Consider the following 15,317-nt stretch of genomic DNA (forward strand, 5'->3'; position numbering starts at 1 on the left):
GCACAAAACTCAAATAATAAGCCAGAAACACACACCCGTGCTGTGGGATGTTCTGTATGTTAAATGTGTTGTTCTGATTGGTTAATAAATAAAGCACTTATTGGCCAGTAGCCAGACAGGAAGTATAGGCAGGACAAGGAGAGAGGAGAATTCTGGGAAGTGGAAGGCTGAGGCAGAGAGATGCTGCTAGCCCCCGCCATGAAAAGCGAGATGTAAGGTACCGGTAGCCACAAGCCACGTGGCAACTTATAGATTAATAGAAATGGGTTAATTTAAGATATGAGAACTAGATAGCAAGAAGCCTGCCACGACCATACAGTTAGTAAGCAATATAAGTCTCTGTGTGTTTACTTGGTTGGGTCTGAGCTGCTGCGGGACCAGTGGGTGAGAGAGATTTGTCCTGACCGTGGGCCAAGTAGGACTGGAGAAAACTCCAGTTACACACTGGAAAAAGGAAAGCATCTTCAGCAAATGATACTATTCAAATTGGATGTTTTTATGTAGAAGAGTGCAAATAGATTCTGCACAAAATTCAAATACAAGTCAATTAAAGACCTCAACATAAAACCAGATACACAGAACTTGATAGAAGACAGAGTGTGGAACAGTCTGGAACTCATTGGTGCAGGAGATAACTTTCTGAACAGAATGCCAATAGCAGGCACTAAGATCAAAATTCGATAAATGGGACTTCATGTAACTGAAAAGTTTCTGTAAGGCAAAGGACACCATCAACAAAACAAAATGGCAGTCTACAATGGGAAAAGATATTACCCACTCCACATCTGATAGATGTCTAATATCCAAAATATATAAAGAACTCAATAAACTAGTTATCAAAAATCAAATAATCCAATTTAAAAATGGGGCACAGATCTAAATAGAGAATTCTCAATAGAGGAATCTGAAATGGCTGAAAAAACCACTTAAAATGTTCAATATCCTTAATCATCAGTACAATGTAAATGAAAATTACTCTGAGATTCCATCTTACACCTGTCATAACAATTAAGATAAAAAATACGAATGACATCTCATGCTGGTGAGGATTTAGAGCAAGGAGACCACTCCTCTATTGCTGGTGAGAGTATAAACTTATACAGCCACTATGGAAATAAATGTTTTGGTTTCTCAGAAAATTGGGAATTGATCTACCTCAAATACCAGCTATACCACTCTTGGGCATATACCCAAAGGACACTCCATTCTACCACAAGAATGCTTTCTCAACTATGTTCATTGCAGCTTTATTCATAATAGCCAAAACCTGGTAATATCCTGGATGTCACTCAACTGAACAATGGATAAAGAAATTGTGGTACATTTATTAACAATGGGATTGTTATTTTTAAAATGATATTTTTATTTTAAAAAGTGGAACTAGGAAAAAAATATTTCTGAGAGTGATAACCTAGGCCCAGAAAGACAAATATGGAATGCATTCATGTATGTGTGGAAATCAACTGTTAAGTAAATGATAATCAAGTTCCAAACCACTAACCCAAAGAAATTAGGTAAAGAGGAGAACTGTAGGGAGGAAGCATAGGTCTCACTGTGTGGGAGAAATAGAATAGATTCTGTGGGTAGATGGGGTATCTAGAGGGATCAGGTGGGGAAGTGATGGAGGAAGAGAGCATGGGGAAAGAAAGCTGGAATCAGGGTACTTGGGGACTGATGTGGAAATGTAGTGCAATGAAAACTTCCTGGAATCTATAAGAGTAACCGTAGCTAGGACTCTTAGTAATGGAGAATATAGAGTCTGAACTGGCCATCTTTGATGGCCAAGCAAGGCTTCCAGTGGTGGAACTGGGATACATTCAGTTGAGTTGTTGGCCAAAGAGATCCAAATGAGGTCCCTAACAACCCAGGCTGATGCTAGGATGGAAAGTTGCCTTCTGAAAAGGGACAGCAGGCCCTCACTGCCAAGGACAACTTCCAATCAGCTTATTGAAAGTAGAGAGGTCTAGTTGGTGTGGGCTTGGAGCCTTCAACCCTACATTCTAGTCTCCTTGGCATGAGAAGGTACTCTGTGGGCTACAGAAAGAAAAACCTGGACACCAACTCAGCCACCAACCCCACCATCTACAATCTATTTTGCCTGCAATGTGTGCTGGGGCAGTGGCAGTGCAGAGTATGTGAGTGTGGCCAGACAATGTTTGGCTTAATGTGAGGCCCACCCCATAAGAGGTAGCCCATGCCCTAATCTGCCTGGAAGGCCAGCAAACTGGAGACTGGATATCCTAAAACCAAACATCACTGGAAAAAAATTACTAATGATATTCTGCTCTACTGATAGATTGGTGCCTTGTCAAGTAGTTGTCAGAAAGGTTTCTGCCAGCAGCAGGTGGAAGAGGGTGCAGAGCCCACCACAAAATATTATGCAGAGAGAGTCTAAACTGGAGGTCTCCATAGGGTTGCTCACCTCCAAGATCTGGGAATACCATAGAAGACGGGGAGGAAAGACTATAGGAGTCAGGGGATGGAGGACAACAGGAGAATGTGGCCCACCCAATCAACTATGTAGAGTTTACTTGGGCTCACAGAGACTGAAGAGGCAAGCCAGGGGCCTGTATGGGTCCGTACAAGGTCCTCTGCTTATGTTATGGCTGTTGCCTTGGTGCTCTTGTGAGACTCCTAACAGTGACAGCAGGTGTATCTCTGATCCTTTTGTCTGCTCTTGAGACTCATTTCCTCCTATTGGGCTGCCTTGTCAGGCCTCAGTATAAGGACTTAGGATTTCTTGCTTTGTCGTGTTGGGCTGTCATCTCTTGGAGACCTATACTTTTCTGAGGAGGAAATGGAGGGGGAGTAGATCTGGGGGAGACAGGAGCTGGGATATCTAGGAGGAGTGGAGGGAGGAGAAACTGTGGTGGGGATGCATTGTATGCAAGAAGAATCTTCTTTCAGTTAAAAGGAAAAAAAGAGAAAGACCTGCTGAAAAGGAACAGAGCATAACCATGTGCAGTGGAAGAGCAAGGTCTGCAGAGGCCATTCACAGAGCTACAAAAGGACTGATGGACAAATAAAGTATATAGACTACTGTTGGAATTTGTGATACTCTGACGAGGTCCAAAGCCAAACTTTCAAAAGTTCATTGCTGGCTTTGCTACTAATGGAACTTTCTACCAGTCTGTATTAGTTACTTTTTTTGTTCCTCTGACAAGACACTGTGACTGAAAGTAGTTATGGAAGATAATTTTGCTGTATGGTTCTAGAGGTATGAGTCCATATGGTAGGGAGGGATAGCAGCAAACTGTAAGCATGGCAGCAGGTTCAGAAAGCTGAGTGATCACATTTACAAAGGCAAGAATGAAGCAGATTTGGGGAATTGATAGTGCAGCAAAGCTATTGATGAACCACCTGCCTCCACCTTAGAATTAAAGGGCATCTTATACTAAAGACAAACCAGGATCATTCCTGCTTATGATTAGACCTTTGTTTCTCAAGGACTGGGCTATGCCCCACCTGTAACCTTAACTACAAAACCATCTTGCAACACTACATTTCTTTCAAAGAGTTGAAATGTCTACCTTGTTACTGCCACCTTGTTAGACGCTACTCCTATAAGCCCACCTAGTTTGCAAGCCAAATCCTTCATTTCAAAATTCCCTACCCCTGAGCTATAAAAACCTTGTCTTCCTCATGTTCAATGATGAACTCTTTTTTTTTTTTTTTTTTTTCCAAGACAGGGTTTCTCTGTGTAGCTTTGTGCCTTTCCTGGAACTCACTTTGGAGACCAGGCTGGCCTCGAACTCACAGAGATCTGCCTGCCTCTGCCTCCCAAGTGCTGGGATTAAAGGCGTGCGCCACCACCGCCCGGCTTTTTTTTTTTTTTTTTTTTTTTTAAGATTTATTTATTTATTTTGTATACAGCATATATGACTGCCGGCCAGAAGAGGGCGCCAGATCTCATTACAGATGGTTGTGAGCCACCATGTGGTTGCTGGGAATTGAACTCAGGACCTCTGGAAAAGAAGTCAGTGCTCTTAACCTCTGAGCCATCTCTCCAGCCCAGATGAACTCTTGAACCCTGCCTTAGGGAAGACAGCCCGTGTATGCAAATTTAAAAAAAAAAAAAAAAAAAAAAGCTTTCTTTTGCTTGCTTAGTTAATTTGGCCATGATGATTTGGGAGAGTGGTCCTTTCTCCTCCCATCTTTGGGGTTTACACCTTAACTCTCAAAGACCTTCCCTACATACATTCTCCCGCAAGACTCCACACCTAAACCTTCCCAAACACCACCAACAACTACTGGCCTACTATTCAAAAACATGAGCATATGGGGGCATTTCTCACCCAAACTACCACATAGTCTTTAGCGAGGCTGCACTGTGGAAGAAAGGCAAGTCCACTGAATTTGTGAAGAATGGGAGAAACTTTGACAGAGCTTCTACCTTTACCTTCATGTTAAACTCTCTTTGTCTGCCTTTATATTTGTTCCCTTTGATAGCTCCACAATCTCCACCTAGTCCAAGTCTCTACCACTTATCAGAACCACCAAAACAGCCAAATAATCTTCAAAGAGCTATCAAAGTGTTTTCCTGCACAGTCCAGGACTCTCTATTAGACATCTTTGGTAAAGGAACCACTCCCAAAGTAAAGCTAAATGTCTTACTCTGCCCTCTTTAAAACAGATACCATTCTGTACATTAACATAGAAGTCATGGCTTTTAGCAGTATATATGTAAAGAACTTTATGGGATCAGGCTCTATTTCTTCAGCTCCCTGGGTTTGCCTGTGTTGTGCCCTCTCTAGAGAATATGGGTATCACAATGGCTATCCTGTATCTCTCCCTCCATTTCTTCTCCTACAGAAAATACTTGTCCAGAATACTTTTATTTTATATCGTAATGAGTAAATGTATTATTAGTGAAATGATATTATTGCTCAATTTGGACAGGCAGTTGCAATTAAAGTGTGCTAAATGGAAAAGTCTTCTGTTTTTCTGACATATTTACTTCACAAATTTGGATTGATTTCAATTCTACCACTACAGTCAGAAGCCTATCCCTTAATGTTTATAAACAGCATGTTTAGCTGTATACAGGTCTCAGAGCATTTGGAGAAATTTATTCACATTGTGGAGAAAGGTCTTGAGCTCCTTTCTGAACTCTAGAGGAGGACCATTTCAGGGAATATAATGACATCTTTATACCCATTATACATTTTACATCCAGCACTGTAAGAAACAAGTTCTGTAGAAAAAGGAAATCATCACATTAGTTCCTCAGACTTCCCTTTAATTGAGTTGGAAATAAACTTGATCACTTCTGACAAATTAATACTGAATTAGTATTCAGTGAGTTGTTTTCACAGGATCAATATGTGATCAATTGGTCTAAATACAGGCACATCTCAGTTGTTAGTTTTCTATCCCCCTGTGCACACCTGAAACTCCCGAAAGGATGTGGTTTGAGACCTGCATCCTACATTGCTCTAATTAAGAACTTAAACACTCTTGACTTCTGAGCCATCTCTCTCTTTTCTGAAGATGAGACAAAGGGAGGATGGATCTGGGGGAGAAGGGAGAGGAAACTGGCTGTGATGTAGTGTATGAGAGAAGAATCTATTTTCAATTTCAAAATATGAGATTAAAACATGTTACTAATCATTTGCAAATAAAGATATTTAGTAAAATGAAAAAAATACTAAGCACTTCTCAAATACAGTTTGATTTAAAACTTTCAGTACTCTTCAATGCAAAGGTGCTTGAGCAAGTCAATAGGAGTAAGATGACCCTACCTTGCAGTCCTCTTGAAAGGCCTATATGAAGTGCAGAGGGCCTACAGTCACAGGGAAAGCAAGTTTGATCTGGTTTTCAGTCACAGTAAATAGTGTCCAGTGAAGACTCATTCACCAAGCTAGTGACTGATGTGAAGTGAAAACAGCCAACATACAAGCACATAGTACACTAATTCAATGCTGAGCCCAGCCACTGCATTCATATATATATTTAATTCCAGCTGGATTTTATAGTTTAAAAATAATAATTATTATTATTGTTATTATTATTATCATGACAATGTGTTTTTATGTTCACGCACATGCACATGAGCCCATATATGTCACAGCAGGCACTTAAAAGTCAGGGGATAACTTACAGGCGTAGACTCTGTAGTAAGTATTTTTACCCACTGAGCCATCTTGCCAGTTCTTTTTTTTCTCCCTAGTTAATTGAAGTTAATTTCCTGAGAGCTTATGAGAAATCTTCTGGAATATTTCCCAGTGTAATATTTTTAAAGAGAGGCTTGGTTACAAAGCTTAATTCAGAGGACTGGAGCAGTCCTTGCTGTACTCTACGCTGTCTCTATGTGAGTAGCTTTTCGTGGCAGCCAAAAAAAAAAAAAAAAAAAAAAGCTTTTTAATGTATTTGGACATTTGAGAATTTTAATTTGTTCAGGAATTTTCCCTTTGAATGGAACTAAATTTCTAGTTATCAAAGTGCTGTGTGATTTAACTGTGGCATTTGACATTTGTAGAGATGGAGTATACTATTGCTTCTTTGAATAACCAATTTCAGCTTTCAATTGAGTTGAACAGTGTAGGAATAATGTAAAAGAAACTGTTTACTACAAACGGAATAACAAACATTGTTGGGGTCGTCCAAATTTTTACCTCTTGAAATAACTGTTTCTAGGCCTGTTCCATTAATGAAAGCCCGTGTTATGGTTTGTGTTTTGATGTCTGTCCAGTACAAACGTTCCTCAGTGGCGTCAAAGTCTATTACAGCAACGTCATCAATATCTGGGACAGTGAAGGCCGTGATGAAGTTCACATATGGATTGTCAATGTCTACTCCTCGGATCTCAGAACGTCTTGCATAAAGAAGAAACTTTTTCATTTCTAGAAAAATAAATTAAAATGATCATTTTTCTTATATTGTTGATGAGTTTAAGACAGTCTAGAAATTCTAAAATAGCAACTTTTGATGACTTCAATTTTAACACAAAAGGATAATAATAAAATCTGATAGAAACAATGTATAGATCATCTATCCTGAAGCTACTCAGAACAAATATTTGTAAAAACAAGTTAGGAAATCATTAAATAATAACATTTAGTTTGAAATGTCAAGAAATACGTAGTAATCGATTTTTATCTCAGCATAACAAAACATTGCTTACTAAAGCCAGGTGTGGAGGTGCAGGCAGATCTCTGAGTTCCAGGCCAGCCATAGATACATAGTGAGACCCTGTCTCAACAAACAACACAAAAAGAACAAAAAAATCCAAAAAACAACAAACAACAACAAAAAAAAAACTAGAACTTGCTGGATGTATGTTCTCAACAACAATATTTCATATTGGTGTATAATTAAAATAATATAGCCTTTTATTAAATTATTTTAAAGTAATTAAGAGTATTTTTTCTAAAAAGAAGTCACTGGCATTTTTTAAGTCAATTCAGGTAATCCCTATTAAAATTAGGGCTCAGGTAGTGTTTATTGTAAATTTTTTGTTCTGGTATTGGTAAATCTTCGGGTACTCTTGTTGTACTGTTTGTGAAATAGGAGTTATAGTTATTCTAATATTTATTGTCAGGTTGTTGTTATTTTGAGGAATTCAGTAATCCAAGAAGAGGGTCCATGGTACTACTTTTCACATATAGTGAGACAGACTGCCTAACATACAACTCCTGGATTCTCTGCAGAGATCTGTAAAATGACCGGCATGTTCTATTCCCTCCACTCTCTACTAGCTGATGGGTGTCTGTCATTTCTCTGTGGGCCTGGACCTGTTAAGGACAATTTTAAGAGAAAGTGAACACAGTGAATGCCATTCCTCTTCATGTCTGTAATATGCATGTGACCCTGCCATGGGTATAGAACTTGTTATATAACTTCATTATAATAAAAGATGGGACACTCCTCTCCCAACTACATGCCTGCACCCATGAAAGAAAACACCCCAAAGTCCCCAGCATGGCGCTCTGATTTGGTGGAACTTGCAGCTCCCCATACCAAATGTTTCTTCTCTCAAGTACCTCTTGTCTTAATTACTCTTGATGGCCTTCTGTGTGCTTTTATAAATTATTAATTGACAGAAACATGAATCTGGGTCAGAGGAGTCTGGTCTTGCCTTATAATAATTACAAAGAATTAAAGCCAATAGTAAGAGTCTCATAATTTAAGTTCTGATAAATGATCCTATTTTCCCAGGAAAGGCGCAAAGCTACACAGAGAAACCCTGTCTCGAAAAAACCAAAAAAAAAAAAAAATGATCCTATTTTCTGCCCTATGGATTAACTACTTTACCAAGAAAAATATTTATTTTCATTAATACAATTTATTTAATATATATACATATATATGTCCAAGCTATATGGTTGTCTTTTTGTTGTTGTTTGTTTTCATTTCCCCCTTCAGGTTGGCAATGTCCTGTTAAATGAACAGGAAATTAAAACTGGTGAGTGCCTCCTGCTATACTGGTTATCTAAGTTATCTCTTCCTCAAAGTACATTTATACTCATACATCTCCCTGTTTTACAGAGATAAACTTTGCTAATGCATCAAATAAGAGAGAAGCAAGAAAAAAAAATGAAAAGGGTAATAAAGAGTAAATGTAACATGATACAATTTAAAGTAGTGTCAGTTTCCCCAGAAATAGCAGCTGAATTCTTAATAGTGGCTGCCAGCAGCCACACCTAAGGTGTTCTTAAAGACATTCAAAACCTCCTCCACTTCACTATGAGTAAAATCTGAATGCTCACAGAATCGGAGATTCTTCCATTCAGATGTGGCTATGAACTATGGGAAACTTACCATAGCAGGTCTTCTTGTCAGAGGAAAGCTTCATTAGGTGGGGGCAAGCACAGGCTGCACTCCTATTATGATTGATGAGACACAGGTGAGAGCACGGGCCTTTACCCTCATTGGCTGCACAAGGATTGGAAGCTGCCAACGACACAGAGGAATAGCAACAGTGAATAGGGAGAATGTCAGGGACCTTCTGAGGTCGATTCACTTAGTGATCCAAAGTAAAGTTTTCTTCCCTGAGCCCACAGAGTTACTATGAGAATGGCAGGCAGTGTGCACATCACTGGAAACTTTCCATCCCCTAAAGTTCAAAGCTAAGATAACTTTCTTCATTGCCCCTCTTATTACAGAAGCAAAGACAATTGAAGTACTAGGGAGAGAAATTATCAGGAATCACTGCTACACTAAAATATAGCAATGATATATGTTATATATTCTAACATATAGCAATAAAGCTCAGGTAGATCCTGTCATAGACGTTGGAAGTTCTGATGGGTGTATTCATGTTCGTAACCTGCCTTAGATGCTGACTTCTGGCCTGATCTCTTGCAAATGCACCAGGGAACAGCTCTAGTAGACATCTTCCTTCTCTCCCACTTTCCCTAGGTATATAACACATGCTAGGCAGAGCACCCAGCACTGAACTACTTCCCAATCTCTCTATCATGCCTCGGGATGAGGTTTTCATTTCATGCTTATTTTGTGTTTGTGTGTGTGTGTGTGTGTGTGTGTGTGTGTGTGTGTGTCGACAATCCATGGAATGAATGTAGAAATCAGAGGACAATTTGCAGAAACTGGTTGTCTCATTCTACTATGTGGGTCCTAGTGATCCAATTTGGACTGTCACATCCTGTGAGAAGAAACTTTACAAGCTGAATCTCCTGTCCCAAAGATTTTTATGTCAATTGATCAACAACTATTATCTTCATTCTTATTTTAATAGAGCTTGTCTATTTATTTAATAGAATTTTTATTATTTTATTATTGCTATTACTTATTCGTTATAATGTGGAGGCCCAAATTACTCAGGGTCTGAGAATTTGAGCTTGCTTTATCTAGCAGGGCTTCACAAGAGGATGATTCGACACGGGCTCATTATCAGGTGTTTGGAAGGGCCTACATTTGGCTGTGAGGTGTGCTTTGATCTAGAAAAGGGGAGGTCTTTTGCCCCACCTTTTGGCATTGTTATAAAAAAAACCTTTTGAAAAGACAGAAGGGGCCACTGGGTATTGACCCAGGTACCCCGAAGCTATCCTGTGTTTCTGTCTTTCTCCTCTTCACTATCTTTCTATTTAATATGTTCTTATCCCTCTCTCCTCATAGGAATCCTGGGAAAAGTCAGAGATGGCCTCCTACATTATAATAGTATAAAGTTGTTAGATCTAGGCTACTAAATTGAAGGCAGAAAGAGTCATGCCTTATGACCTCACTGGTAGGAATTTAGCTTTCAACTAATGAATATGTCGTTTCTAGCAGATGGACTTATTGCTTTGGGTTGCCACAGTTCAAGGCAAACCACCAAAGCTGTATGCAATGTCATATTGAAAAAGGGAAGCCACAGAAAGATCTCTCTGACCTTCTCTGTCCACTTTTCCTGAGATAGGTCATAAGACCTAGGTCAGCATTTTTTGACCTTTCCCTACAGTCAGTCCTATGGCTGGCCTGTGAGAAGTACCTTTCAAATCTCCGGAGGAAATGGGTATCTTCATCTCCATGGAAGAATGCTAATAGACCAGCCTCAGAATGCCCCCACCTAGGGCTCTGCCCATCATTTTCCATCACATTTATCTACTAGTGCCCTTGTTTCATCAAATGGAGATGAAAATGCACAGCTTGTATTATCTTTCCTCTGAGACTCCTTATAAATAAAATTTGATTCAAATGAGTTGATGTTCTTTTGTTGTTATGATAGCAGTTTCAACTGTGAACTAGGAGTATAAAAAAAATTTATTTTTCCCATCCCCAAGTAGTTAGCGTTAGTGTTATAAGATTTTAAATCACAAAGAATAAAAACGTGAGACTATATAATCAATATAGACAAGATGTGAGAAATTAGCTGTATACTCAATATGCATTTGGGAGTTCATCACACTTCCCAAGTGAAGAAGGCAAAGCAGGATTTTCCTTTGTACTAGTTAACAATAAATATTTTTTTCTTTTAGAAAGGGAAATAAAAGTTTCTGAAACAAGTCATCTGCTAAGAAAACCTGATAACAAATGAAACCAATAGAAAAAGATAGAAGCTTCGAGCCAGGAGACTCCTCATGGCCAGCTTCTCCACCACCCAAATTCCCATGCAATCTACCTTGTCTCACCCTTCCACTTAATTTGCATTAATTAGTGTCCCAAAGGGATTGTTAGAGTTACAAATGAAGTGAGCATATGGGAAAGATGGAGGCTGAGCGGTGCTGCAGGAGAGGAGGACCTGAAGGAAAGAAGACTCTAGATGACAGAGTGTCCCAGCACCTAGAGCCAGGGCTCCCAGTGGCTGCAAGGAGAAAGAGAAAACTCAAATTTCCCCACACTTGAAAAAAAAAGAGGAAAAGAATGAAGAAAAAAATAGTAAACATAGGAACAATTGTAAGGTGAGGAAAGAATAATAGGTTTTTTAAATTATACTGAACAGAAAAATGACTCCTTTTGGAGCAATTAAAAGCAGATTCTTTAACAGTCCTGTGTGTGCTACTTGATTTCACTCTATTTTTAATTTTTAGTCCAGAATAATTCTCACTCTTCTCAGCATGCTACAATTATGAACTCCCTTTAAAAAAAATCAAACATATTAAAATTCTATGTACTTAGAATAAAAACTCACACTGATTTTATAGCCCAGTGTCTATATTAATGGTAGGGCTATAATGTATAATTCACAATATTTTCTGCTTCACAGCTTGGAAAATCCACATAGAAATCTTGCCTTTCATTTTAATCTCATTTCACTTTGAAATAATACTGCTAAGTCTTTTAAAAGTTTTCTTCTTAGTAAACATCTGAGCCAGCTACCTATTCTAATGACCCAGTTGAGGAATTTGGTTCACAATACTCCTTTTGTGACATAAGGTGGGGGTTAACAGATGGTAACCCGAAACAAGTCCAGCCTACTGACAGTTTTTGTAAAGTCTGAATGTATCATAGCTGAGCACCTTAATTTGTATTATCCGTGGCAGCTTTGGTAGTGAAAAAAAATATGTGTGTGTGTGTGTGTGTGTGTGTGTGTGTATACACACACACACATTCATCGATTTTGGCAGAGGCTTCCTGTTCCACAAAACCTTCAAACATTTCTTCATCTAGAAATGTTTTGTCAAACCTTGATAGAAAATAATTAATGGTTTTCTGTCAAATACTATTATAAAATCTACTATCAATACAGAGATTGTGCCCCCCCCCAATACTGTTTCATTGTATCCAAGAGAGGACCACCGTGGAGTTTTACAAGCACTGACAGTTTCTTTTTCTAAATCCCATGAGGTCAAACAAAGAGCTTTAGAGACACCTGTGTCATCTCTCCTCATTTACAGTTTAAGGACTGACTAAGCTCATGGTTGCTCCAAACATCGAGCAGCTGGGAAATATGGTTGAAAAGCTGACATTGTTATTGCTCCAAGGAGCTTTATGTTCAGTCTTTAAGGAAGGCTTACACAGCTCTCTCTGATTGTGCAACACACTCTGAGTAGATTCCCTCCATCTTCTGCATGGTTGTCTGCAGTTACTGAAGTCATCTCTTAATTTAATCAGCTACATTTGGTTGTCTTTCTAAAACAGATCTGACAGGCTTGATGAGTTTACATGGGTCCCATCGTTCCCTCACGCAGACTCAAAAACACACTTCCCTTGGGACTCCTCTAAGGGTCCCACCAATTCCTTCTGTTCATCCTCCAGCTCTTTATTACTATTATACTAAGTTTTGTTTAAAAAAAAAATCCATTAATCTTAAAAAAAAAAAAAGCCCCACAACATTTAAGCTTTGAAGCATTTTCCTCATTTACTGCTTTATATAATTATTTGTTGCCTGCCCTAAAACTTCCCTAAATTGTGTTTTTTTGTGTGTGTTGAGGAGCGAGGGAGGTGGGAGGGGGGGATTGTTTGTTTTACAGAGATCTGCCTGCCTCGGCCTCTCTCTATCAGTTTATTTTTTTATTTGTGATTGTACTGGAGACTGAGTCAGGGTTATGTAGTCTCTGAATTTATTTGTTATTGTACTTGTTTTGAGCCTGGTGTATTCTGGGTGATCAAGAAAATCCATAGATTTGTTTATTTACTTGAGATTGTACTGGGATTGAGTCTACAACCTTTGTATGTTGAAGGCTGCTCCTGTAGCAAGAAAGTTTCCATTCAGCAGCACGCAAAGAAAAGATGGGGCTGAAATCAAATAAAAATTATTACCAAACAAAGAGGGATGAACTGGGCTAACGAATTGCATTTCTGAACTACATGTGGCAAGGTGAGAGGATCTATGTTTTTTTTGTTCATTCATATATTTTTTTCTTAAAATTCTGATGGCACCCATGATTATATTAGGCTTAGCCACCTCTGGACCCACTGCTGACTCACTCATGTGTGTGATACATGATTGGAAATGGCAGCAATAATCACCCGAAAAGTGAATTAAACCTCCTAAAGCATACAAAGACAGAAGCTGAGAAGAGACAGTCAATGATACATAAGTATAAACCATGGCAGGAGAACTAGTATTCCTCACACATCACGTAAGACCAAAGTGGACTGTGAAAGAAATATTACTGTTAGAGAAAATTTCATATTTCATGTAAACTACATTTAATTCTAGTTTATTTCTAATCAGGAAAAGAAAACACTTGGAGGACATATAACTATTTTTTTTCTGGAAAATTCTAATAAAACATGCAAATGTTTTTATGCAATATGAACTATGTATGCTATTTATTTAGTTAATAAAATCATGTTGAATGCTGAATATAGGGGTTGGTTTTGTTTTATGAAAGATTTTTCTATCCCTTTTCATAGTAAGAGCCATCATACTAATAAATATAACTGGTGCAGAATGATTGCCAATATAACAACAAATTATATTTTTAATATTATTTAGGAAAATGTCAATCTTTACACTTGATGCTAAAGAAATTAAGGAAGCATCTTATTTATTTACTTTGTATTTACACCATTGTGGATCTAACTCAAGGCCTTTCTCATTTTATGCCAGCTTCTAAATCCGAAGCAGATGCTCAGCCAAACGTAACAAATGTATACAAATACTGCTTCAATCTCACCTGATTCCATCAACACATTCAGCAGGTAATTCCACTACCTTATGTCACATTTTATACTGTGTTCAATTTTTATGAAATATAAAAAATTACATTTGATATTTCATCAATATATGTACCATAGGAATGATTTAGTAAAAACACAAGTAGCTGTTCTATTTATTTGTACACAGTTCTCTTAAAAGGGAAACCGCAAACATGTAATAGGTAAAATGCATTGTAGAAATGCATTAACATTTCATAGGTGAAGTTTATGTCAGAATCACCAATAAAATTTTAGTCATTATAAAGTGTAATGTTACTTAAATTCCTTGCAGTTTATTTCATTTTTTTATTTTCATTTAGAAGACAAGCAATTTTTTGTCAACAACTTTTAGCATTTAAAATAGATTCTGTTTTAAATCAAATAAATCATCCACTGATAGTATATAAATATATAAAATAAAAAAGGCTGGGGATAAATTTCATTTGAAGAGCATTTTGATAATAAGTATGAGATTTTTAATTTTAGTTCACAGTAACACAAGAGAGAAAGAGAGAGACTTACAATGCAAAGAATAGATATGTTAAGTGTTCTTATGTAGGGTAGAATATTGCAGATGTACACATATTCATATACACACGCACGTGCATGTGCACACACACACACACACACACACACACACACATACACGAATATGGATGTGTGAGAAAGAGGAAAGAGAAGTATGACTGATGTAAGTAGCATTTGAAGGAGTGACTTTGAAAGTGAAGAATCAATTGTATCCTACAAATACTTGAGATTGTCCTCTACCATGCTAGTTATGGCTTTGTGAATATTTTCCATTTTTTTAAATCTGGGGGCCTCTTAGTAGCCATAGGAAAATTGTTGGAAATTACATATGAACATATATATATATATATATATATATATATATATATATATATATATAAAATAATGAAATGTCTCCGTACTTCAGGTTGCATAAGTAATATTTTTGACCTTTAAGAAGCAATGATATCGGCAATGTTCTTAGAATCTAATGTTTTGTCTTTATGTTTTGTGTTTTGCAAAATGAGATACTATTTTCCTATTTCTCTAAAAATTTTATTATATATAATGAATTGCATATTAAATGTTTTAATTTATTAATTAAATTAAATTAAGGTAGGTATATCATAATACCTACATTTAATTTGTGATTATTATTTCTCATAATAGATAAAAGTGTTTTATAAAGAATATTTGTCAACTTCTATATGTAAACCTATTTGATAAATTCTTTTCTGTGTTTACTTACAGCAAGCTTTATTTTCTCACTGAAAAACAAAAAATCC

At 37.5% G+C, this 15,317-nt stretch overlaps 1 protein-coding gene across 1 annotated transcript in view; it reads right to left on the reverse strand.

Annotated features, from left to right (window-relative positions):
• Lrp1b (LDL receptor related protein 1B) overlaps positions 1-15,317 on the reverse strand; it is a 1,955,528-nt gene that overhangs the window by 635,246 nt on the left and 1,304,965 nt on the right. The window contains exons 28-29 of the mRNA XM_042275227.2: positions 8,761-8,892; positions 6,615-6,842 (exon numbers count right to left, since the gene is read on the reverse strand). Coding sequence (XP_042131161.1) covers positions 6,615-6,842; positions 8,761-8,892 — 360 coding nt within the window. The remainder of the gene's footprint in view (positions 1-6,614; positions 6,843-8,760; positions 8,893-15,317) is intronic.

The sequence above is a fragment of the Peromyscus maniculatus genome, chromosome 4, assembly GCF_049852395.1.
Source record: "Peromyscus maniculatus bairdii isolate BWxNUB_F1_BW_parent chromosome 4, HU_Pman_BW_mat_3.1, whole genome shotgun sequence".
Classification (NCBI taxonomy): domain Eukaryota; kingdom Metazoa; phylum Chordata; class Mammalia; order Rodentia; family Cricetidae; genus Peromyscus; species Peromyscus maniculatus.